Below are 27,000 nucleotides of genomic sequence, written 5' to 3'. Positions count from 1 at the left end.
CCACAGTTGTTTCCCAGATTCGCAGTGAAGATTAGAAAACTAGCGAAGACCAGCGAAAGATTAGTTGTTGGTGGGCTGTATCGGTTGTTGATAGATTTTTAACACTTAATTCGTAATAAATTACTGTACTAATTGAACTACTTTTATAAATCGTAAAATCGGGAAATCTTTGGTTTTCAGAAAAGACAAACTCGAATACCAGCGCCTACCAATGAGGAAAATGAAAATTGGCCATTATGATGGCCACTATGCCATCATAATGATGACTATGCTTCAATGTAAAAAAAAAGAAGTTGGATCCAAATAATATAAAGACAACTTTTTTAGAAATAGTAAATACTGTAATATAAAGAGAAGCATTTCACCCCCCCCCCCTCTCTTTTCCCCATTTCACCTATGCAACGCACGTGATTGCCAACTACAAAAAAAAAAAACAAAAAAAAAAAACAACAACTACGTATCGAACATTTTTATCAGTTAAACTTTTTACAAAAAATTGGCTCCTTAATTCTACCCATTTTTTGTTTTTTCCTACAAAATGAAAATGTTTTCTCCAATACCACTGCACACTACGCAAAAGGAAAGACAAGTTCTAGAACATTGTCGTTCACTCTAAAGAGGATTTAGCCAGTCGTGATTATGCTACTCTAGACTGTTTATAAGGACCAGGTTGACGATGTCAGATAGACACATTTTTTACTATTTTTGAATACTTGTAGCTTCCCAGACACCTAATCCATCTACGCCACACAACTACAACTTAAACCTGAGCACTGTAATCACAGTACTCGAACAAAAAAGGAAGAATTATTTTACAAAAAAATTTTACAAAAAAGATTTTACAAACAAATTTTACAATTTTTTTTTGTAAATTTTACAAAAAGATTTTACAAAAAAAATTACAAAATTTTACAAAAAATTTTAAAATTATTTTACAAAATTTTACAAAAAAGGAAGAATTTTAGTTTGAACGTTTCAGCAGTAAATCTAAAAATCTATTTTACTAATAGAAAAGACAGATTTTTTTTTTCTTCACAAAATCTCCTGGTGATAATCTTGAGCTTAATATTGAACCATAATCCGCGTGGATATGGGATATGGCCGAGGTAACAGCTTTGGCCAACTACCATCAACGGCTTCTGATTGAAATGCTCTCGTTCAGTCACTGTCTGTACAAGGCCTTGGTAAGGCCAATGCTAGATTAGAGACATTTTGCCATCCGCTCTTTTTACGATGATAATATCGACTTGGCTGAACCCATACCAGTTAGAATGAAGAAACTCTGTCCAATTTTATCTTGCCTCCTTATGAATCTTGCCTCCTTTATCTTCTTCCTCTATGAAGAAGAACTCTGGAAGCTCCAACTACCAAATTTGGCCTACCGTTTTTATCTGGCAACATGATTGAAACTTGCAAGATCTGCAAAGGAACCTTTTATGACAATCTTGCACCCAACGACATTCTACTATCCAGTACACCATGTGTACGTTGCCATCAGTTTAAACTATATGGTAGACGCTCCTTCCAGGACACCGGAAGATGGGCATTCTCCAAACGGGTCATCAGTAAGTGGAGATCGTTCTCGTCAAAAGCAAATTGCCTAAATGTGGATTCATTCAAGGAAGAACTTAATAATTTTCACGGAACAGATTTTTTTTTTCTAGTTTCTAATTTCGTCAAGAATCGGAAGAGGCTTACGTCTATTGTTCCACATTTAGTTACAATTTTAAAAATGGTGTGACAAAGAAAGAGAGTCAACTAGTGTGTCCAACTAAGGCAATTTCACACTAGGACAACATATTAGTAAAACAGTAGAATATAATATAGTAAAAATCGTAAAACTTAAAAAATTCGTGAAGCCAGTCATGGGACGAAACAAGGCAAGTACAGACCGAAGCCGAACCAGATCCAAGACTCAAAAACTGTTGTTGCTTCTACATTTGTACTGGAAATATTTTATTTAGTTTGGGAAATGAGCAAATATAATCTAGACCTCAATAGGTTTGGGAAAATGTATTTTCTTATATAAACTTATAAACGTATGAAGTAATGGAGAATAGGAAAAAATTAAAAACAAAACAAATAAAGCTAAAACATTCTTTCCTTTTTTTTAGATCAGGCAGATATATCCAAATACCTTACAGCATATACCCTTCCTTTCAATCTTTTTTTTGTCAATGTGCCCATCGCATTATCTACTCCTTTTTACTCCCTCTGTCACAGCTAATATTAGAAAACGAAGCAACTTTCTATATAGTCATGTGCGATCCAGTGCGTTCAAACTCAGACAATTTCACACTGGGACAACTTGATAGTAAAACTGTAGAATATAATATCTTACTTGGAATCAAAAGGGTAAAGTCTGATTGCTTTATTAAAAAAAACTAAGGCCTCATGAAACATTTCTTTCGCTGCAGTTGTTTTTCCCTCTTCTCCATATAAAATAGCTTTTCTGGTGTAAAAGGCACCTTCCTTGGCTGCCCTTATACTTTCTTCTTTATCAATTGCTTGGCAATAAGTAGCCTGCAATTAAAAAATCTAACTTAAAAACAAGTTCAAAAGTGGTGAGACCATCAAAAGAGACTTCTTCAAAAAAAAGATTTATAAAGATATGGAAAGTGGCAAAGAGTATGTACAACTTATAAAAGTAGAATGGACACTAGTGTCCGCGAAAAAAAGAACAACAAAAAACAGCGCCGTCTAGCGTTTGACGTTGCTTGTCATTTTTTTTCAGAGTTACAGCGTACTCAGTGTAATTACAGTGTACTCAGTTACAGCACACTTAGTGAAATTTCAGCGTATTCAGTGTAATTAATGTAACTGGTGAAATTACTGTAGTTGTAAGTGGTGAAATGTGGTGAAGTGATGAAAGTGGTGAAATTTCAGCGTATTCAGTGTAATTAATGTAACTGGTGAAATTACTGTAGTTGCAAGTACCTGAGCTCAGTTTCAGAGAAAAGTACACATAAGTCGCTTGAGAAAACGGAGAGACGATAAATGCTGGATAACGCTGACAACGCTGACAAACTTATAAAAGTAGGAAACGCTGGAAACGCTGATAAAAGCTGACTTTTTTTATAAGCACTTACACTAGTTTCTGCTCTTACAAGCCGTCCACGCTCTTTGGTTAGTAGCAGATATCATTTGAAGTAACAAAATCACTGATTTGTAATAGTTAAAAAAAAAACATGACGCTATTTAATGAATTGAGCTAGACAAATAGGCAAGATAAATAAGAGATGATTAGAAAATTGAAGTTTCAACCAGTCTGCTTATAATGCTTGTCCATTGGTCACCGCCTTGCGGCAGTACAAGATAAAGGCTGAAAATTATACTCTACATGGCATATAAAAGGGATAGACAATTCTAGTACATATATATAATACTCAAACACCCCAGCCCAACGGCACAATCACTGGAGTTCAATCACTGAGCCCCTCCCCCCAACTCCCCCAACGAGAGCAAATCCAGTACGGTTATGTCAATCACGCGTCAAGGACATTTACTTATTCTATCCACCAAGCTTCATCCCGATTCCTCCACTCTTAGTGTTTTCCAAGATTTCCCCAACTCCCTCCAGTGTCAAAATATCTGGTCGGGATTTGAAACAAGAGCTCTGAGACATGAATTCCTTCTAAAAATCAAATTTCATTAAGATCCGATCACCTATTCGTAAGATAAAAATACCCCAATTTTCATATTTTCCAAGAATTTCGGTTTCCCCCTCCAACTCCCCCCAATGTCACAGGGTCTGGTCGGAATTTAAAATCAGAGCTTTAAAGCACAATATCCTTCTAAATATTAAATTTCATTAAGATCTTCACCCTTTCTTAAGTTACAAATACCTCGTTTTTCCGAATTACCCCCCCCCCCCCACTCCACCAAAAAGAGAGCAGATCCGGTCCGGTTATGTCAGTCACGTATCTTAGACAGGTTTTAATTCTTCCCATCCAGTTTCATCCTGATCTCTCCCCTTTAAATATTTTCTAAGATTTCCGGTCCACTCCCCGAACTGCCCCCCCCCCCAATGACGCTGAGATTTAAAATAAGAGATCCGAGTTACGAGGTCCTTCTATTTCACGAAGATCCGATCACTCCTTCGTAAGTTAAAAATACGTCATTTTTTTCTAATTTTTCAGAATTAACCCCCCTCCCCCCAATAGAACGGATCCGTTCCAATTATGTCAATCACGTATCTAAGATATTCTGCTTATTTTCCCACCAAGTTTCATCCTGATCCCTCCAACCTAAGCGTTTTCCATGATTTTAGGTTCTCCACCCAAACTCGCCCCAATGTCACCAGGTCCGGTCGGGATTTAAAATAAGAGCTTTGAGACACGATATCCTTCTAAATGTCAAATTTCATTGAGATCCGATCACCCGTTCGTAAGTTAAAAATACCTAATTTTTTCTAATTTTTCAGAATTAGCCCCCCCCCCTAACTATCCAAAGAGAGTGGATCCGTTCCGGTTATGTCAATCATGTATCGAGGACTTGTGCTTATTTTTCCCACCAAGTTTCATCCCGATCCCTCCACTCTAAGTGTTTTCCAAGATTTTAGGTTTCCCCCTTCCAACTCCCCTCCAATGTCACCAGACCCAGTCGGGATTTTAAATAACAGCTCTGAGATACGATATCCTTCCAAAAATCTATTTTCATTAAGATCTGATCAACCATTCGTAAGTTAAAAATACTTCATTTTTTATATTTTTTCCGAATTAACCGGCCCCCCACTGCCCCCCCCCAGATTGTCAAATCGTGAAAACGACTATTTCTAATTTAATCTGGTCCGGTCCCTTATAAGCCTGCCAAGTTTCATCGTCCTAGCTTACCTGGAAGTGCCTAAAGTAGAAAAACCAGGACCGACAGACCAACAGACAGACTGACAGACAGACAGACCGACAGAATTTGCGATTGCTATCTATCACTTGGTTAATACCAAGTGCCATAAAAAACACTAATTTGGGTTAGATTTTTAGTAAAGTAAGTTTTTTTTCCTTTTTATAGTTCAGGGGCAACAAATACAAATTGATTAGGCAAAAACACAAAATGAATACAACTAAATCTGAAGGTAATTACACAACAAGTTTTTTTTTCTTGTGTGAATCGAGGTATGAGGTTATTCCATTTGAGCAGGGGGAAAGAATACGCCTGACAACGTTTTCATGTCTAAAATTCACCTCACCGAGCGCCACCCGGTCCTCTGGTTTTTATTTTTAAACTGTCATACGATAAAACGTCTCCTATGATAAAAGCGACGTCCACCCTTTTAAGGTAAAGTCTCTGATATTACAATAAACTACGTGCTCGTATATTGGTACTTCTTTTTCTGACCTATCAAGTCCAAGACTGTAAAATAAACTATTTACTTCCATATTTAAGCTTTTTTTAATATATAGGACTGTACTAAAGTCCTGTTTCCTAAAAAGGACTTTGGTCTTGCACTTTAGCAGTGCCACTCCTGAATCCAAGACTCCACATCACCCGAGATTCGTCTAGCCAAAGTCAAGCAAGAAAATATGACTTCATTCGTAGAAACAGATTGTTTTGTTCTTAAGTTTAGTTTTAGAAGCCTAACTTCTAGACTGCGCATCGTGTATTCAATTTTTGAATTGTTTTGAATTGTTTGAATTGTATTCAATTTTATTGTTTGTATTCAAGCGTCAATTGAAAGGTTGAAAAACAAATTCCCGAAAAAGCAAGGACCAAGGTCCAAAATAATTCACATATACACATAATTTACCTGTACACACTGACGAAAAAAATTTTTAAACATATTCTCAAAACTCGAAGATCAAGCAAATAGAAAAAAATTAAATCTATTTTCTTAAAAAAAGCTGATAATATCAATGATTAATTTTTTTAATTGAGCAATTCGGCAGTTGAGTTTCACACTCACTAATATCATAAATCTACGGAAACTAATAAGCTTGTCTGTTATTCTTTGTTTCGGTGTTATCTGTTATTCTTTTTTTTACTATTATCTTTTTTTCGGTTGGAAAAAAAATTCCTGAAAACGCAAGCACCAAGGGCCAAAATTTTACCTGACACACATACTTTACCTGAACACACTGACGAAAAAAAAACAAACATATTATTAAAACTCGAAGATGAAGCAAAAAGAAAAAAAATGAATCTATTTTTTTTTTTTAAATGCTGATAACATCAATGATTAATTTTCTTAATTAAACAATTTGGCAGTTGAGTTTCACAGTCACTTATACCATAAATCTACAGAAACTAATTAGCATATCCGTTATTCTTTTAATAAACTTATCAAAATAGTATTTACATTTATCCAGCAATAATATCAACATATCATTTAGTGTTGTCTTCGCAACCGCAGTATTACAAAATGCGCTACTTGAAGTTTTTGGCAGAATGAATTTGCCAGAAATTAGCAACGAATTTAGCACCGTTTAGGGGGACCGTGTCAGGGGCATTTACATATTAAAACTAAATGCAACAAATGAAGTTTCATTAACACTGAAAGTATGAGCAGTCATAAATAAAGTCAAGCTTTATTTTATTTATTGTAATGTTTTTACACATCCACCTTCAATGTACATCATATTGAGATTCACTGTAGTTTATCTGGCAATTATGCAATTTACCAACTTCCCTGAACTATAGAGTACAGTAATATAATACTGCATTAACTCTAGAAAATATTCATTTACTGGAGTTTAAGAGCCGCTTCCAGTCAAATGCATCCCATCAACGTATTGCCAGTGAAAATACAGTTTTTCTATAGGCACTACGTGAAATATTTGGCAGACTAAACTTTATAGACAAATTATCGAAATCAAGTGAACAGATTTACCCATTTCATCTTTCAATATCTCATTTGGTTGTCAAGAAACCTTGTTTTTTATCTTTTCCGAATGAAAGTTTTGGCACCTAAATTTTTGTGTTTCAAGGCTGAACACCTTGAGAGGCCACCTCATCCCTCCCTAGCCCTACCGAAAAACGGCCAAAAATTAGCCGATTCAATATTCGATTATTGAGTTTTGAACATCTGGATTTTTGACAAACATATTCTTTGATATTAAAAATTTGTTATTTTAGAATGTATATTTCTGTAGGCAACTTCTTCCTTTAGCTCTGCCAATTACAAAAAAGTAAAAAAAAAACATCTTAAAATTATGTTCCCCTCCCCCAACAGAAATTTTAGTCATATCTCTAGGTAGGTAGGCGTTAGTTTTTGGTATCCATCAAAAGCAAGCAACTCAAAGGCCAATGAATTAGAGAATTTAGCAATTGCTGAGTCTCTTGATAAAAAGGTTCTTAGGTAGGCTTAACTGATAGGATATGGTGCTTTTTTCCAGGCTTTAATTTCTTTTCTTTTTTCAATTTCCAGTTTAATTAAAATATTCCAGAAAATTATTAGCCAACAGTAAGCTAACGTTAAGTGGCGTTGTTTTTCTCCTTTTTCTCCATGACTCGATAAACACAATTTTTGGAGCAGCAGACCTCCGAAAAACTTACCTGATACCTCAAAATCAACAGGGCAACTAAAAATTTAAATGCCAGCTATAAATCTTCCTAGATTTAGATTCTCTACCAAGAATGACGAAAACATTTTCTAAAATCTCTCTCGTCGGATGTCCCAGGACTTGAAAAACATCATGTATAAGCCTAAGATACATAGAACTCGACTTACGTTCGTAGTCTTGCGTGAAGTCTCTTGTAATATTCCATGAAGAATTGAAAATACCGGTGCCAAAGACATTACAGTGTTACCCACCCCATAATAAGTAAAAAAGTATAAATATTTATAAATTTGGTTCCAAAAAAAAAATTGAAATTTAGAGCTTTCGAACCTAGGCAATGTAGAATGGAACCGCTTTTTATCCTTTTTAGATTGTCATAGTCTATGTGAGAATTAAAACCAATAGTTACCAAATATAATACAGTGTTAACCAATTGGATTCAAAAGTAAAAACGTATATGCATTCGTTACAGAAATAAAATTTAAAAAGGAGCTTCAGGACCATGCTTAGCAATGAAAGATGGCGCTGTAGTTAATTTCTTCTTTTTTCTCTTAGACCTCTCTTTTTTAGTTTTCAATATAACACGGTAAAATTAACAGGGCATAGTAAAAATAAGTAACAACAAAATTTTATAGCAAAATAGAAAAAAAATCAACAGAAATTATGAGAAATAAGTAATTAAAAAGCTGGGTGTGTAGCAGAAAATAAAATAGAGTGTTGCCTAACACCCCCTCTGATTATTTGTGCAGCCATGAACCACCCTTTGGTTGAACGTATATGCCGTCAAAAAGGAGTTAGCAATGAAGATGGTGTTGTTAATTTCTTTTTTTTTTTTTACTGAGACACCTTTTTTTAGTTTCCACTCATATCACGGTAACATCCTCTTTGATTACTTGTGCAGCCAAGAACCACAATTTCAACTTTCTTAATTTCCTTCCAACGGCAAACTAAAAAAAAACACTTAATTTTTCTAGTCTTTTGATCTTACCGATTCTGCACCCTTTTCGACATTAAGTTCAGTTAAAATATTCTTCATAACTGGGGTTGATAGGATAGCCGGTTCGATTTCAGTGAGTTTCTCAGCTATTTGATTTGCAGCAGCAAAAGCCAATTTAGCAGTCAAGACATCCGGATTTACATTTGAGCTAGGCTCTTCATCATTCTCTCGATATGAATAATCTTTCCTGAAAAAAGTAAATTACTACTCAAAAGAAATGGCAAAACAGGGGGATAGAAGGGTGATGTATTCCTTTAACGCTATTTAACGAACCTCGAGGATAATCTTAAAAAAATGCGCCAAAATTCACGACTGCAAAATGCAAAATACACGACATCTATTCTGTAGATTTCAGTGAATAATTTTTTTTAGTACCTTCCCTCTCCAAAAGCCCTACGGTTTCCGTTTATTACATCGACGATACGAAAAAAATATCAAAGAAAAACCAACAAGAATACTTAAAAAATAATTAATAAAAAAATATCAGTTCAAATAACAGGTACATAGCAAATACTAAAAAAAATAATACATTCCTTTGGATTAATACTGAAAAGAAGGCACTGCAGATATTTATGGAGATTAATACCCGAACCTACAAACACGCACTTTTTATAGATACCCCTGTTTATTAGAAATTTATTAGAACTTTCTGAACTAATGATATAATGTAGGATCAAATTTTACTAAAGGATGTGAGTTGGAAATGAGTTGGAAAAAACAACAACAATAATTCTTACAAATTCCACAAAAAAATGTATAAGCCAAGTAAAGAAGGAATTAGAGGTTTGAAAAAAAATCACGGGGCTACGCCTCAATTGCGTAGTATATCCTAACTGAAAGGCTAATCTTTACCTATCTTGCATAGTCTATTAAACAGCCTCAAAGAATATTAAACCACAATTTTCCAATATCAAATCCCCAATTTCAAAGTTCACTAAATGGTTAACTATTTATTTTTTTTATTCTTTGATCCCAACTCAGTTCTTCGACAATACTTGCTGGGGAACTGAAAGTTTTCACTATTTTCTATAATTCTTTTCTCGGCAATTTTAACATATCCTTTTCTACAAATTACGGGCAGAAAAGATATAAAAAGCTTGGCTACGAAAAACACACTTGAAATTCAAAAACTGAGGAGGAAACAGTACTCTCAATAGATAGATTGATAAGTTAGATAGAGATTGCGAATATATTCTCTTCTTTCTTCAAATTTCGGGTATGGGTTCTTTGATTTGGTATCTCTATTACTAGCTAATATACTTTTAAATATATTGAGTCTTTGGCACTGACAATTAATAGAAAACTACACAACGTTTGGTTTAGGTATATGAATGACATTTTGTAAGTTGAGAGCATGGGTTAGAAAATTTAAATATTTTAAATGAAGCAATTAATTAATTTAAGAACAATAATTAAACTATATTGAAGTTGGGATCTTTAAATACACTTTCATATTTTCATATTTCGGTTGATTAAAAGGCACCGTTCTACAAAGATTGATCCGGGGGGTGGTAGACGTATGTATCCCCCCAGAGGGTCAAAAACTCTCCTAATTACAGGGTCAGAAGGGCAAAATAACGATCTGAGAGCCAAATTTTATTGGTACCCCTCCCCCTGCGAAAAATCATTTTTTTATCCACTCCTGCTCATCTAGAGTTCATGGTTTAGACAAACACACACACACAAAACAAAAATTATAGCGATTTATTTCTGTTTACATTCATAAAATTCTTTTTCAGTGAAAAGGCGACTTTTTTTTCTAGTTTTGAAAATTCAGGTTTGACACCTATCAAAGCTAGTGTCAAAATGCCTCATAATTTTTAAACTTCATTTACATATTTTATATCAAATTTGCGGATTTGATATGCGAATAAACAGGGTAGTTAGGGTTGCTGCAGAGACAAGTTGGTGCCGGGGACGTAACTTGCTATAGGGCAGGGGAGCAACTGCCTCCTACATCCCAGTTTGCCCCCACTGAAATATACCGTCTTTAAAAAATCTTGTCAAAATAAGATAGGCCTATGTAATTCAAGCATCCACTGAAACAAATCGGTTTTCCTCAATAGGCTTTGTCTTTATGGTACTATATGGCTCATCTTTCACTTGACTTGGAAAATCAGCTCCAAATCCCCCCTCCCGATTTTGACGAAATTACGCCCGTGGTTTGCGTCTGTAGGAACTTTTATAAACATAAACCTATCAAAATATAAACCTCGCTACCTTACTGCTTTCAATAAAAGGATTTAAAAAATAAACCCAGTTACCATAGATGACAAGGTCTTAGCTCGAGACTATGTAGAGACTGAAAAGGCAGAGACTGATCAGACATTTGGCTTTGCAGCAGTTGCCCTCTAGATTTGGTTAATTAGGTAATTTTCCATTGAATTCAAAATTTTAAGAACGTCAAGGAAGGTTACGCAGATTCTATGAACAGAACAAAAAGAAACAAACATACATGGTTATACCGCACTTGCCTCAATGAATCAAACATTTAAGCGCCATGACGAGGAGCTAAACCAAAACAAAAAGAAATAAGTGTTTTTAAGTTATCAGGCGAAAAAAAATCTTTGTATTAATAATTTTAGGATAGGGGAGATGATTAAAAAATGTGATTTTGTTAGATACACGTCATATTGTTTCATATGGCACATAACCAGCTATTTTTATTGCTTCCTATATCCCATAAGAAAGGGAACAGCTGCCCCCTTACCTTGTTCTGTCACAACCCTTTTCCTAAAATCCATAAGAATAAGATCAATAAAAACCACTAAGTCGCAATTTATGAGCCTTTGGATCAGTATTCTCATTGTTTCGTTTTTGGTCTAATCGGCATGGAATTTTGGTATAATAGGAAAAAATATCTTGAATACAGTGAAGGTCTGAACAGTAGCTTTCACAAGGTTCCTTCTTTTGCGAAAGCCTATCACACTCAGGATGATTTCTGTTAATTTTAAATCCCTTTAGTTTCATATAACCTTTCAATTTCATGTAAGAAGGCACTTTTTCGTTTAATCAGCATCAACGCAGTAGTGTTAAGTAAATAAAGAGCAATATCCCCCTTGTACATTATTTTTCCGAAAACTTGGGAAAAGGATGCTTTAAAAACTTTGGAGGGGATTAAACGATCGGAAATCGAACACTCCAGTGGCTTTTTCAAGGGCAGAATGTGAACGGAGGACAACAGCTCTGTCCCATGCCCTATTTGACCCCAACAAAAAACCCAGCCCCCCAAGGGTATTGAATAAAACTTTTGAAGTATATAGTTCAACAGAGAGATCAAAAGGTTCAAAAAGAGCCCAAAAAGTAAAAAAAAAACTTTTTTCCTATTATACCAAAAATCCTGCCGTTTAGACCAAAAACGGAACAATGAGAATACTGATCCAAAGGCTCATAAATTGCGACTTAGTGGTTTTAGATCCCAGACAGGGACGGATCTAGAGCAAAATCTTGGGGGGCTCAATGTGACAAAGGTGCCAATAATTGACTAAATTGACAAATTTATTAAACAGAAAAAAAGAGTGAAAAAAAGAAAAAAAAAACAGGGAAAGAGGGGGCCAAAAAAAATCTTAGGGCCCCCCTGGATCCGCCGGTGATCCCTGATCAGGCAATTAAGCAGGAGAAGGAGAGGGAAGCAATGTAAGTCAATCTTGGAACTTGTTCGGAGCATTCCACGGTGGAAATTCTTGGCATGGTTGCTGCATCTAAAACTTCAAGGCAAGTAATCTTACTTAGTATCCTAGCACAGACAACTACTAAATCAGGTAAAGGATTATCGGTATATTGCTAAATCCCATGGTTTCTGGTGCAGCAATTTCGGTATTAGGAAAAATAGAATTTTTTTGTTTTTTAGGTGCTGTTTTTTTAAGGTATTTGATTAATTTGGTATACATAATCAATTGTAAGAGGGAGGGGGTGAATGGGTTTCCAAAATATAGGGGGAGGGACAATTTTGTTGCTTCTTGAATTTTCAATGAAAACATGAAAAAAAAGTATTCTTCGCAGAAAACACCAAAAATGTTATTGTTTTAAATTTAGTGGGGAGAGTGTAAAATTGGAGCACATAATCAAGTGCCTCCAGTAAATTTGCATAAAAATAAGGCTTTTAAAAAAAGATCAAATTTGACACTCAGTGACTTTTTTCTCCTGATTTTTTTTTTTTTTTTTTTTTTTTCTTTTTTTTTTAAATACGACACATGATAGTTTACTTACTAAGAACTTTTTATGGCAATATAAGACAAAATACTCAACTTACTTTTTTACGTCATCATTATTATTTTCTTGCTCTTTTTCCATTGCTTTCTGTCGTCTTTTCTTTTCTTTCTTCTCCTTTTTCCTAAAATCTTTGGCGTATTTTTCTAAAGTTTTTTGTATTTCTTTCAAGTCTTCTGAATTCATGAATAAAGTTCCAATTTGATCTTTATCCAGCAAGCGTTTGTTAACTCAATCCGAAAAAGTTCAATCTATATTACATACAGGGCTGTACCCAGTTACATGGTCTGTAGGGGTGGGAGGGCTGCAATGCAAAAAAATAAATGTCAATAATAGATAAGACCGGATTGATCATTACCTAACCATAAATCAGAGGGGGGAGGGTAGGCAGGTCTAGGGAGTAGGGAGGGTTTTCCTGAGGAAATTCTTCACAGAGACGGGAGGCGAATTTCCCAGAATGAACTGAAAAACGATCAGAAACTAATTTTTTTTAAGAGTTTTTCAAATGAAAGTAAGGAACAACATTAAAACTTCAAACAAATAGAAATTAATCCATATATGATAGGGTCACCCCTTCTTCAACTGTCACTCTTTATGCTAATGTTTGACTTTTTGACCAAATCCCGAAATACAAGGACAGTGTAATTGGAATGAGAAGCTTTTTTAAAACACTAAAAAACTTTAGCGTATGAGCGAGGGTTGAGGAAGGGACAACCTCACCCCTCATATGCGGAATAAATGATGTTTTTTTAATGCTGCTGTTTACTTTCAGTCCAGAAAACTTATTTCTTTTTTTTAATACCAAATCAAGGAACATCTGAAGAGTTTTTAATATTTCTTTTCTGGATTCTTATCTTTAATCTTCTTGATTCGACCTGTTTCTTCCTTAATGTGATTAAACGATATATCGATATATTGATGTTTTTACTTTCCAGTTTACTTTCACTTGTTTCTTTTTTTTAATACCAAATCAAGGAACATCTGATGAGTTTTTAATATTTCTTTTCTGGATTCTTATCGTTAATCTTCTAGATTCGAACTGTTTCTTCCTTAATTTGATTAAACGATATATCAATATATTGATATTTTTACTTTCGATAATCGATATATTTATTTCGATACTCAGGATAATTTTTTATTCGAATTAACTCTTTGCTTGGTCAAAGTTAAATAAAAATAGTAATTAAGCATATTTTGCTCAATTTTTTCCAAACTTTGAATAGTATAAAATACTGTTGAGCGATATTCAATGTCGATATTGATTTATCGATACATCACAGCAAATATCGATATCGAATATCGAAACGTAAATATTGATATAAAAAGTGACATTTGAAATGTTTTGCTTATTTTCGACTTTTTCAGCTATCTATCGGTGAACGTCTAGCAGAAAAGATCCAGCATAAAATATTGCTTCGAAAATGGCCGAGAACAAGAACAATGATGCATTTAATCGATTGATTCATACCTGTTGATGCATAGCCATAGCATACATACCTCTATACGTAAGTTGGCATAGCCTGTTTTCAAACTAAAAATACATTTAGTGAGGGTGAACTTTTAAATGTTGCTAAGGACCTCCTAAGGACTTGGCTGTATAAAATAGCTTTTAGGCTTATAGGCCTTGCTCAGATCACACTCGTCACGGTTGTCACAAATCTGTATCTACGCATATTTCCCCTGACGATGTTCTCCGAGTTGAGAGTAAAATAGAGAGATATGGATTCGGCCTTTCTGGTTGCTGAATCTGTATCAATAGATACAAGTGCCGTGATAGTTCCTGTGATTCAGCCACGACAGAACGAAGCTACTTTGTGGGAGTACATTGCGAGGGTTCAGTAGTCAATGCAATGCATGCTTCGCCAGCAGCCGATTATATAAAGATTCTGTAGATGTAGATGGCATAGATATAGATGTGGCTGTAGATGTTGATGGCTCTGTATAAGGCATACTCAAACTCAAAATACGTTTAGTGAGGGTGGACTTTTGAATGTTGATAAGGACCTCCTAAGGGCTTGGCTGTATAAAATGCCTTCTAGGCCTATAGGCCTTGCTCAGATCACACTCGTCACGATTGTCACATATTTGGATCTACGTGTATTTCCCCTGAAGATCTTCTCTGAGTTGTGAGTAAAATAGAGAGATATTGAGTCGGCCTTTCTGGTTGCTGAATCTGTATCATTAGATACAAGTGCCGTGACAGTTCCTGTGATTCAGCCACGACTGAATCAAGCTACTTTGTGGGAGTACATTGCGAGGGTTCAGTAGTCAATGCAATGCATTCTTCGCCAGCAGCCGATTCTATAAAGATTCTGAAGATTTTCAATAGGAAGTCCTTAGTCCCAAGAAATTTTGTTCCACTCAAGTCATGGAAGTCTTGTAATATCGGTCTTGTAATATGGATCAGATGTATGTATGCGAGATAATCTTGAAATTAATGTCCATGCCCACCACCAGCGTCCCGTCTGAGAGGGTTTTTCAAGGCTGATCAGTTAATCAAACAGTTTATGGTAACGACCTGTAAGTAAGGAGCGACTCGGCCCAAGAGTCACCGAAACTCTAAAAAATGTGATTTTGATAACAATTAAATAAAAAACCAAGTTTTTTAACTGAAAGTAAGGAGCGACATTAAAACTTAAAACGAACAGAAATTACTTCGTATATGAAAGAGGCTGCTTCCTCATCAACGTCCCGCTCTTTACGCTAAAGTTTGACTCTCTCTCTCTCAATTCTTCTTTTTAAAACAGTAAAAAACTTTAGTGTAAAGAGCGGGGCGTTGATGAGGAAGCAGCCTCTTTCATATACGAAGTAATTTCTGTTCGTTTTAAGTTTTAATGTCGCTCCTTACTTTCAGTTAAAAAAAACTTATTTTTTATTTAATTTCTGAACGTTTTTGAATCAATACATGTTTTCATTTTGGCTCTCCGCAGAGGAATCATTAAAACGAAATTTGCATTTTTTTTTTTTTTTTTTTTTTTTTTTTTTTTTGGCTAAATGGCTTTCTCATAATTTTGATCGAATGATTTTGAGAAAAAAAGAGCGGGGGAGGAAGCCTAGTTGCCCTCCGATTTTTTGGCTAATTAAAAAGGCAACTACAACTTTTAATTTTTTACGAATCTTTTATTAGTAAAAGATTTACGTAACTTATAAATTAGCTTACGTAAAGAATTTTTGTATTCTCATGTTTTTATTACATATATGAGGGGGTTTGCCCCCTCGTCATTACCTCGCTCTTTACACTAAAGCTTAAATTTTGTCCCAATTCATTAAGAATGACCCCTGAATCACAAAAGCCGTAGAATAAATAGTTGAAATTACTAAAAATACTTTAGAGTAAAGAGCGAGGTATTAGGAGGAGGTGAGCCCCTCATATGGGTAATAATTTCTGTTTGTTTTAAGTTTTAATGCTGTTCCTTACTTCCAGCTGAAAGAACTTTTTCATATTTATTTTTCCATTGTTTTTTTTTAAATAATGCTAGTAAATCCTGCGCTCCCTTCATGGAAATTTTCTTCCCCCATGACAAATTATCGATGGAAAGTTCCCCCAGTATATCCCCCTCTTCTCAACCCCTCACCCAACAAAAAAATATCCTCCTGAAAACGCCTGTACACTTCCCAATAACCATTACTATATGCAAGCACTGGTCAAAGTTTGTAACTTGTTGCCCCTCCCACGGGGACTGTGGGGGAGTAAGTCGTCCCCAAAGACATAGCTATAAGGTTTTTCGACTACGCTGAATAAAATTGGTATCTCAGAATTTCGATCCGTTGACTTTGGTAAAATAATTAGCGTGGGAAGGGGCCTAGGTGCCCTCCAATTTTTTTGGTCACTTAAAAAGGGCACTAAAACTTTTCATTTCCGTTAGACTGAGCCCTCTTGCAACATTCTAGGACAACTGGGTCGATGCGATCACCCCTGGAGAAAAAAAAAATAATAAAAAAAAATAAAAATAAACACGCATCCGTGATCTGCCTTCTGGCAAAAAATACAAAATTCCACATTTTTGTAGATAGGGAGCTTGAAACTTCTAGGGTAGGGTTTTCTGATACGCTGAATCTGATGGTGTGATATTCGTTAAGATTCTTTTACTTCTAGGGGGCGTTTCCCCCCTATTTTCTAAAATAACGCAAATTTTCTCAGGCTCGTAACTTTTGATGGGTAAGACTAAACTTGATGAAACTTATATATTTAAAATCAGCATTAAAATGCGATTCTTTTGATGTAGCTATTGGTATCAAAATTCCATTTTTTAGAGTTTTGGTTACTATTGAGCCGGGTCGCTCCTTACTACAGTTCGTTACCACGAACTGTTTGATATATACATCACAAAAATTGGATTTTTATCTTTATTCCAAAAATATATAATTCATTAAGTTTAATGGACCTATCAAAAGCTTTTTTGTCAAAATAAAGATCACGGATGCGTATTTATTTGTTGTTTTTTTTTCGCTAGGGTGATCGTATAAAACCAATGTTCCATGAATACCGGAAGAGGGCTCGTCCAAACAAACTTCAAAGTTCTAGGCACTTTTAAAGTAAGCAGAAATATCGGAGGGCAACTAGCCCCCTTCCACACCCCTTTATGCTCAACGTAATCCCAGCAAAATTTTGAAATATTCATTTTATTCACCATAGCTGAAAGATCAAATGAATGTGCATCCAGACAAGGTCGTATCCAGGATTTTTTTAGGGAGGGGGGAATTGCAAAAGGATTTTTTGGGGGGAGGTTTTATAAAAAAAAAAAATTAAAAAAGCAAAATTTTGAAATATTCATTTTATTCACCATAGCCAAAAGATCAAATGAATGTGCATCCAGACAAAGTCGTATCCAGGATTTTTTTTAGGTAGGGGGGGGATTGCAAAAGGATTTTTTGGGGGGGAGCTTATATAAGAAAAAAAATTAAAAAAGCATCATAGCTTGTTTATATTCATTTTTGTTACGTTTTTACGAGTGGGGTAAATATTTGGGGGGACCCCTGACCTCCTGGATACGGCCTTGCCTCTGGAAATGACGTGATCCTCCACAAACTGGGGGAAGGGTTATAAGTTATGAATTATGCCTATTGTTTACGCATAGTATTTTGTATTCGTTAGTAAACAGACATTTTTTGAGGAGGGGGAATTTTTTGTGGGGTATTTTCCATGGGTAGACTTTTCCACGGGCAGGGAAAGTTCCGGGGATGAAATTACAAGGGAGAACTTCACGTGGGAGAACTTCTCAAGACTCCTGTGCAAAATTTGTCCTACTTTCTCTTTGCCGATTCAATTTTAAATGCAGATGTTATTGAGAAATTATCATGACCCCCCCCCCCACCCACAGTACCTGAAGAAACGACTATAAGTTATGGATTTAGCCTGTTTTTTTACACACGGTATTTGTTATTATGAAGTAAACAGAAGTTTTTTAGGGAGGGGAAGTTTCCGCGGGGGAATTTTCCACGGGGAGAATTTTAAATGGACAGGGAAGTTTCTGGAGATGAACTTACAAGGGAGAATGTTAAACGAGAGAATTTGCATGGGCTCCTACACAGAATTTATCCTACTTTCTCTTTGCCGATTCAATTTTTACATATACACATTTTCCGGAGAAATTGTCCAGGGTAAATTTCCCGAGAGATTAAAATTGTCAGAGGGATTTCCCACGGGAGAAATTCTCCACGAGAAAGTTTTCTGTGGGAGAATTGTTCACGACGGAATTTTCTGCAATAGACATTCTTCATGGGCAAATTTTCCGCGGGAGAAATTCTTCATGGGAGAATTTTCCACAGTCGATACTTTACATTTGAAGAAGAAAATTTCCCGTCCAGGGATTTTACCGACATAATTTGAAAAAAAGATTAGGAATTAAAAGAAAAACAAGTCTTTTTTCAAATGAAAGTAGGCACAGAATTTTATGGGTGAAATTGCCCACAAAAAAATTCCGGGTGGGATTTTCAGCCGGGACGGATTTGTCATAGCGGAAGATTTTACGCAGGAGGAACTAGTAGCGACGGCCCAATCTATTTAAGCAGACTCCTTTCTTCCTTTTATGATTTAAGCTGAACGTAGACCCCCTCAAGACGCAGGTGCATGTTCCGTCATAGGGGGTTTTCTAAAAGATGCAGGTGTCTACGCATTTGGAGTTAGAGTGGCGCAATATTGCATGATCATACGTCATGATTTCTACGATTGTTCTTTAGAAAACCTTCAGGGGGCCCAATAGATCATGATTTCCTTGGGTGTTATGTTTAAAAACCTACGAGGGTCAGGGGTTGTTATTTCAGGATTTCTAAGATTGTTACATCATAGAGTTTGGTTGTTACTTAATAGACTCTGTACTAGAGTTATTGATTTCATCGTCCTAGCACGTCAAGCACCGAACTCACCAAAGCACTAGAAATCCCTCCAACTCCCCCAAAGAGATCTGATCCAGTCCGCCAACTCGCCAAAGTACTAGAAATCCCCCAACTCCCCCAAAGAAAGCGAATCCGGTCCGGTTATGTTAATCACGTATTTAGAACATGTGCCTATTCGTCCCGTCAAGTTTCGTCCCAATTTCTCCGCTCTAAGAGTTTTCCAAGAATTCCGTTTCCCCCCATCCACCTCCCTATGTTGCCAGATTAGATACGAATTGAACATAGAGAATTTGAAACATGAGATCTTTCGATATATCAAGTTTCATTAAGATCCGATCACCCATTCTCAAGATAAACATACCTCCATTTTCACGGAGCGAATCCAGTTCGGTTATGTAAATCACGTATCTAAAACTTGTGCTTATTCTTTCCACCAAGTTTCATCCCTATATCTCCACTCTAAGCGTTTCCAAGATTTCCGGTTTCCCCATCCAAGTCTCCCAATGTCACCGGATCCGGTCGGGATTTAAAATAAGAGCTCTGAGACACGAGTTCCTTCTAAATATCAAATTTCATTAAGATCCGATCACCCCTTCTTAAGCTAGAAATACCTCATTTTTTTAATTTTTCTGAATTAAACGAATTAACTGAATTAACTTGTGCTTATTCTTCCCACCAGGTTTCATCACGATCTCTCCACTCTAAGCGTTTTCCAAGATTTTCGGTTACCCCCTCCAAGCCCTCCTTTCTAAGCCTCATTAAAGATTTTCTAAGCGTTTCTAAGCCTTATTGAGCCTTCAGATGAAAAATAAATAAGTTTTTGGCAGTTGTTTCCTAATCCTTCTTGGTTTCCAAGCTCCTATATTTTCAGCCTACGCCTTTATCATTGGTGCTAAAGGGGGAGGGAGTTTTAGTATTCTAGTAGTGACCAAGTTCCTTTTTAGTGACAAGTAGTGACAAACTTCCAGATATAGATTTCAAGCCATTATGAAAAGAAGTGTTTTGGCCAATTTTAAGCCCTAGTTTTCGGCAAACCGATATATATATTTTTTTTTTAAAGAACTAACGATATAAGTTTCAAGCCGATATCTAAAACACTTTTTGGCCCTATCAGTCCCAATTAGCGAACGAACCACGCAATAAGTTTTAAACTTATTTTTCGGGAGCTCGTATCCATAAACTAAATTAAGGTTTTCCTTAGCACAGGAACTTTTGGATGTAAATTTCAAGCCGTTCGGAGAAAATATTTTCCTGCCTGCCCTTTTTTGGGCCCCATTTTCGGCGAGACAGTACTATTTTCAAATTTTTGTGCAAAGTAGTCCACTTGGTTGAAAAGTCAATGATAAGTTTTAAGTTGATGGGGAAAAGGAGTTTCAAACAAGTTTCAAACCAATTAGAAAAAAAGTCGTTCAGTCGATTTTTGGGCTACTCTACCTTAAAAATTGAAGGTTCTCTTAGCCCAAGGAAAGATCCGCTAAAGTTTGAATTTGATGGGAAGAAAAAAAAATGTCCTCTGCTTGTGGGTGGCCCGCACTCAAAACATAAGTATTAGTGTTTATTTTAGGGTTCTTGGCCCCGGGACTTAAGGACATTGGTTTCGCGTCTTTGAAAAACGCAGATTTTTTGCCCTACCTTTTGAAAAAAAATAATTTATCTTTTTTTGTGAATTGTGGTCTACTTAGCCAAAGAAATCAGTAAATGAGATATATTTAGGCTGGCTAGAGAACGTGTGCTGAGGAGGTGGCAACTATGCTCTTATTTTAGAAATACATTGACTATGAAAGAAATTTCTAAGCTAAAAAAAGCAAAAAGAGACATATTAAACCCTAAAACGATTAGAATTAAATTCATGTAATAATCAAACAGTTCGCGATAACGATGATAATTGGGTTTGGGATTTTGTCATGGATAAGGTTATCAATGCCTGTCAAACCTTTCTTTGAAAAAAAAAGATTCGTTGATATGTATTTCATTATGACAAAAGACAAGCCGAGGTAAAACGAACAAAGAAGATTCAAATGATAGCGATGACGGTTGGGTTTTGACATGGATAAGGTCATCAATGCCCTCCATACCTTTAAAAATCAGAAATCTGGACTAGATAAATCGTTGGAAGAAAAAGAAAAATTTGTCCCACCACCTGAACAATTAAAGGAAACAAAAGTTTGGCGATTCGTCTTTTAATTATGTCAAAAGACAAGCCGAGGCAAAAGTAAAAGGCAATAAAAAACCTAACTTTACAAAGCCACTATTAATAACTTAAGGCCAATTTGGACGTCGTGAATGGATCTATCTTAAAACTCGATATTTATTAACATTATCAAACGAGTAAGCTTTCTCAGTAGATTTTACGAACAATGAATTTTAATTCCAGCGAGGATAGCTAGATCTCGCAATAATTGGCAAAAGATCAGTTTTTATTAAATGTTGTCTGACTGGTTTGCTCCAATTCCATTGCAGGATAGACGGATAATAAAGCATTGAAATTGTACTTTGATGGACAATTTTGAAGGAAAAAGAGGAAAGAGAGAAAAAAAGGAAAAAGAGACAGTTTCTTTAACTTTGCAGAGGGGAGCGGGAACGGTATAGAAGCGCGTAGTATCGGCAGTACTTTTGTACTTAAACTGCTGGGGACAGGTGTACCGGGTCCCGCACTTCCCATTTTGGAGATGCTAAGCGAAATACTTGTTTGGAACGCTGTTCTGCACTATACAAATCGCGCTTGTAAACAAAAAGAGTGTTAAAGATTGTTTGCTAAAATTTTGATTATTCACCATGGATGACAGAAAATTAAATTATTTGATCTTCTTATTTGTGTGTTTTGTTTTTGTGTCCCTGTGTCTGGGATGGCCTCCCACGCCCCTCCTGCCAGATATTTATTTATTTACTTATCCTTGTTACTTCTCTTTTATGAGTTTTTTCTATTTTGTTTGTTTTTTGCCGTATTAAATTTTGGAATCATTATTATGATGAGATGTTGATGTTTTTTCTATGTTTTTGCACTGTCCCAGCCTTACGAGCTCTGCTCTCTGTTGGGACATAATATTGTTTTCGTACTTTTTAAGTTGAATAAAGAAAAAGTTGAAGTTGAAGTTAAAACATGTCCACTCCGATGACATTGTGACGAAAGCCCTTGCCTTTTTTGGCATGAATTCCATTATGGCAGCTAAGGAGCTAGTGTGGACTCATGCTAACTTAGCAACTCTCATAACATCTAGAAAAAAGACCTGCTGACAACATGGTAGACATTGTCAAAGATATTCAACAATGTGATGAAAAGAAAATTAGTCTCCCAAGATGTGTTATTTTTGAACCTGATGAAGTTCCAGAAATTGCTGGTGAGACTAGCGCTACTTTAACTAAAAAAGTGAACGAGCTGGTTGTTAAGCTTGACAACTTTGTCGAGTCAGGTTGATCCCTTTCCGCTAGCGTTAGGGGTTTTAGTAGAAATGACTCTGCGTCTATATCTCCGAGCCCCTTCTATGCAGTTGCTTTGGAAAACCCTCCTAAAGACATGGCAGATGCGGTAACTCGAAAAGAATACTTGAACACTGTCTGTGGCAACGATACTGCTAGCATCATCGAACTGAAGCCTCATAAATCTCTGGACGGTAATCGAAGATAGCAAAAACGCCGCTAATTCCGTAGCTCAAGCCATTTCGACCTCTGATTCTTTTCTCAGTGCAAAAGTAAATTCTCCTGCTTATTACGGAATTGTGCGTCGACTACCAGTTAACTCTTGGTCTGAAGATGTTTAAGGTGGAAAACTACTTTTTGGCGGTTAAGACCGGCGCAACCCACTCCTATAAGCTAAAGTTTGAAAACAAACAGCTTTTACTCAATGCAATGCGCTCCCCCATTGTAGTTGGTTATGAGCGTCTACCAATCGAAGAATACAAATTCCTCCCACCCCGATGCTATAACTGCCAGTAGTTCGGCCATATATCCGCCTCTTGTAAGAAAAGTCTTAAACGTTCCGAGCAGATCTCTACTTGTAATATTTCTGAAATTAAGTGGATGGATTATTATACAAGTGAGTTTTCGTCACCTGATTCGATACCTGAAAGTATATTTTAAAACGAGCTTGAAAGTATCCTGGCTAAATTCCAGCGGTCTACCTTCGCAATAACCCCTTCTGATATAAAATTCGCTTTGAGAATGATCAAGCAAAAAACATCCGGTGGTGTTGACCTGGTCTCCGCTAAACATTTTGAAAATGCTCGTGATTTGCTTGTGCAGCACCTCTCGCTGTTCTTTCCAAAGTTCAGGTATGGTGCCACAACAGTTTTGCATCGGTCAGATCGCTCCTATTCCCAAAAAGAGAAAAAAGATCTTGAAGATTGTCAATCATACGGCGATATAATCGTTTCGTGCACCTCGTTCAAAATTGTTGTCTATTATTCTCAGTGAAATATCTTGTAAGTGTTATGCTTCTCTGTATCAGTTTGGTTTCCAGAAAGATTTAAGTCGGGTGCATGCTCTTTACGCCCTTTTTAATGTTCTGGCTGATGTGCAAGGATCTGGTGATTTCCTTGTTCTTTGCGCACTTGACATAGCCAGAGCATTCGATTCGTGTATATTTGCCCAGATTTTGTCTGGAGCTATCAAACAGTTCGTGGTAACGAACTGTAGTAAGGAGCGACCCGGCTCAATAGTAACCAAAACTCTAAAAAATGGAATTTTAATACGAATAGCTACATCAAAAGAATCGCATTTTAATGCTGATTTTAAATATATAAGTTTCATCAAGTTTAGTCTTACCCATCAAAAGTTACGAGCCTGAGAAAATTTGCGTTATTTTAGAAAATAAGGGGAAACACCCCCTAAAAGTAATAGAACCTTAACGAAAATCACACCATCATATTCAGCGTATCAGAGAACCCTACTGTAAAAGTTTCAAGCTCCTATCTACAAAAATGTGGAATTTTGCATTTTATCACGGATGCGTGTTTATTTGTTTTTTTTTGTTTTTTTTTTCCCAGGGGTGATCGTATCGACCCAGTTGTCCTAGAATGTTGCAAGAGGGCTCATTCTAACGGAAATGAAAATTTCTAGTGCCCTTTTTAAGTGACCAAAAAAATTGGAGGGCACCTAGCCCCCCTCCCACGCTAATTATTTTCCCAAAGCCAACGGATCAAAATTCCGAGATAGCCATTTTATTCAGCGTAGTCGAAAAACCTTATAGCTATGTCTTTGGGGACGACTTACTCCCCCACAGTCCCCGTGGGAGGGGCAACAAGTTACAAACTTTGACCAGTGCTTACACATAGTAACGGTTATTGGGAAGTGTACAGGCGTTTTCAGGAGGATTTTTTTTGGTTGGGGGGAGGGGCTGAGAAGAGGGGGATATGCTGGGGGAACTTTCCATCGAGAATTTGTCATGGGAGAAGAAAATTTTCATGAAGGGAGAGCAGGATTTACTAGCATTATTTAAAAAAAAACAATTAAAAAATAAATATGAAAAAGTTTTTCAGCTGGAAGTAAGGAACAGCATTAAAACTTAAAACAGAAATTATTACCCATATGAGGGGCTCACCTTCTTCTAATACCTCGCTCTTTACGCTATAGTATTTTTAGTAATTTCAACTATTTATTCTACGGCTTTTGTGATTCAGGGGTCATTCTTAATGAATTGGGACAAAATATAAGCTTTAGTGTAAAGAGCGAGGTACTGACGAGGGGGCGAACCCCCTCATATATGTAATAAAATAAGTTACGTAAATCTTTTACTAATAAAAAGATTCGTAAAACATTAAAAGTTCTAGTTGCCTTTTTAATTAACCAAAAAATCGGAGGGCAACTAGGCTTCCTCCCCCGCTCTTTTTCTCTCAAAATCATTCGATCAAAATTATGAGAAAGCCATTTAGCCAAAAAAAAAAAAATACAAATTTCGTTTTGATTATTCCTGTGCGGAGAGCCAAAATCAAAACATGCATTGATTCAAAAACGTTCAGAATTAAATAAAAAAAACTAGTTTTTTTAACTGAAAATAAGGAGCGACATTAAAACTTAAAACGACCAGAAATTACTTCGTATATGAAAGAGGCTCCTTCCTCATCAACGCCCCGCTCTTTACGCTAAAGTTTTTTACTGTTTTAAAAAGAAGAATTGAGAGAAAGAGTCAAACTTTAGCGTAAAGAGCGGGGCGTTGATGAGGAAGCAGCCTCTTTCATATACGAAGTGATTTCTGGTCGTTTTAAGTTTTAATGTCGCTCCTTATTTTCAGTTAAAAAAAACTAGTTTTTTTTATTTAATTTAACAAGATGTGTTGATACTTATATTATTAAATTTCTCCGTTATATGTATAGTCAGCTTAAAGCTAAAATAAAAGGGGGTTCAGATCTTTTCAATGCGTATAAGGGTGCCAGACAGGGTGGCTCAACTTCCCCTGCTCTTTTTAACAACTCACTTTCTGCTGCTAAAACTCTGTCGAGTGCACGTGAGTTTATGGTGGAATCGATGTTTCTTTATTTATCAACGCTGATGATATTTTGAATCAAGTCGCACCTTTTTGGGAAGTAAGAGAACTTTCTCAAAACTCCAGCATCAATATCAGCAAATCGGTTTGAATTTTCATGTCGCTACTGTAGCAATCGCTTTCAATCTTAAGGGTAATTCTCACAAACGACATGAACTTTCTGAAACATCTATTCCACTTTCTGATAACCTTGTTTATCTTGGTATGTCCATTGGAAGAAGTATTAAAGAAACCACTAAGCTTGAAATTTAAAATCTCGCTAAAACGATTCGAATCGCATATGCTTCGCTTGCGTCTAATATCACAAATCTTAGTTGGTTTCACCTTTCCAAACTTTACAACACTCTAATTGTGCCCCGTATTCTTTCTTTGTCCCCATTTTTAACGATGCAGTGACGCATTTTAAACGACGCAGTGATAATTTTTTTTTTCAGAAATCATGATCTTAGTATTCATTAAAAAATTGCAAAACATAATCGCAAAGTTGAAATTTGTCAAAATTATTGGGTGCGAGGATTAAAGGTATGACGGATTTATAGGTAAGTTATGACGGGTTTTCAAATATTTAAATAAATAACAAATAATTAGGTGATTTGTTTAATGTGTTGCGGGGAATTATTAATTTTTTTTATATTTATGTTGATGCTGTAGGCTTGTATTTAAATGTGGCTTGATTTATTTTTATTTTTATTGTATCAGAGCTAAAGTGTGTAACACAGCCAGTGCTAGTTTTTATTTTCATAGTGTAGGTAACATTGCAACATTGTCAATGCTAAAGTATGCCACCAGGCATGTGCACTGGCTTGTCATATTTATGTATTTAATTTTAATAAAAAATTATCTATCTATCTATCTATCTATCATTTGGAAACTTGCATCCGCTTCAAATAAAAAAAAAATATTAACCAAATCCATTTTAAATTCGCCAAGTATCTATTGCATCTGCCTCCTTGGACCAGTGATTCTCCTCTAGTCCAAAAATTTAAAACGATTCTGCCTGCAAACATTATTGGAAAAAAAGTAAAAGATTTCAAATCCTCCACTGGAAACCTCAGCCACCAGTGGTCCTTCCTCCTCGTATAGTATGTAGTTATGTTTGTGTTTGTTGATTTGTAATCTCTCTTTTCGTTGTTGTTTATTTTCTCTCTTATTTTTTGTCTTATTTCGTCACTAAGGCTACAAACCCTCCTTTGTTTTGTTGACGGGTCGAAAAAAAAATGATTGACTGTTACACACACACACACACACACACACATATATATATATATATATATATATATATATATATATATATATATATATATATATATATATATATATATATATATATATATATATATATATATATATATAATGTGCATAAAAAACATAAATTGAAGAAGCTCTTCCAAAGTGGGGAAAAGGAAGCTAAACATTTGAAAAGGCAGCCATTACCTTCCCATGGTTGCTTAAGAAAAGCCCTGTTCTGTTCTCTATATATATATTTT

At 35.8% G+C, this 27,000-nt stretch overlaps 1 protein-coding gene across 1 annotated transcript in view; it reads right to left on the bottom strand.

The window, feature by feature from the left end:
• LOC136024690 (uncharacterized) overlaps positions 1–27,000 on the bottom strand; it is a 62,803-nt gene that overhangs the window by 31,245 nt on the left and 4,558 nt on the right. The window contains 3 exon segments of the mRNA XM_065700107.1: positions 2,342–2,523; positions 8,482–8,677; positions 12,743–13,003. Of these exon segments, the coding sequence (XP_065556179.1) occupies positions 2,342–2,523; positions 8,482–8,677; positions 12,743–12,885 (521 nt within the window). The 5' untranslated portion in view covers positions 12,886–13,003.

This window comes from Artemia franciscana, chromosome 3, assembly GCF_032884065.1.
Source record: "Artemia franciscana chromosome 3, ASM3288406v1, whole genome shotgun sequence".
NCBI classification, from domain to species: Eukaryota; Metazoa; Arthropoda; class Branchiopoda; order Anostraca; family Artemiidae; genus Artemia; species Artemia franciscana.
This window is presented reverse-complemented; position numbering and strand designations above follow the sequence as displayed.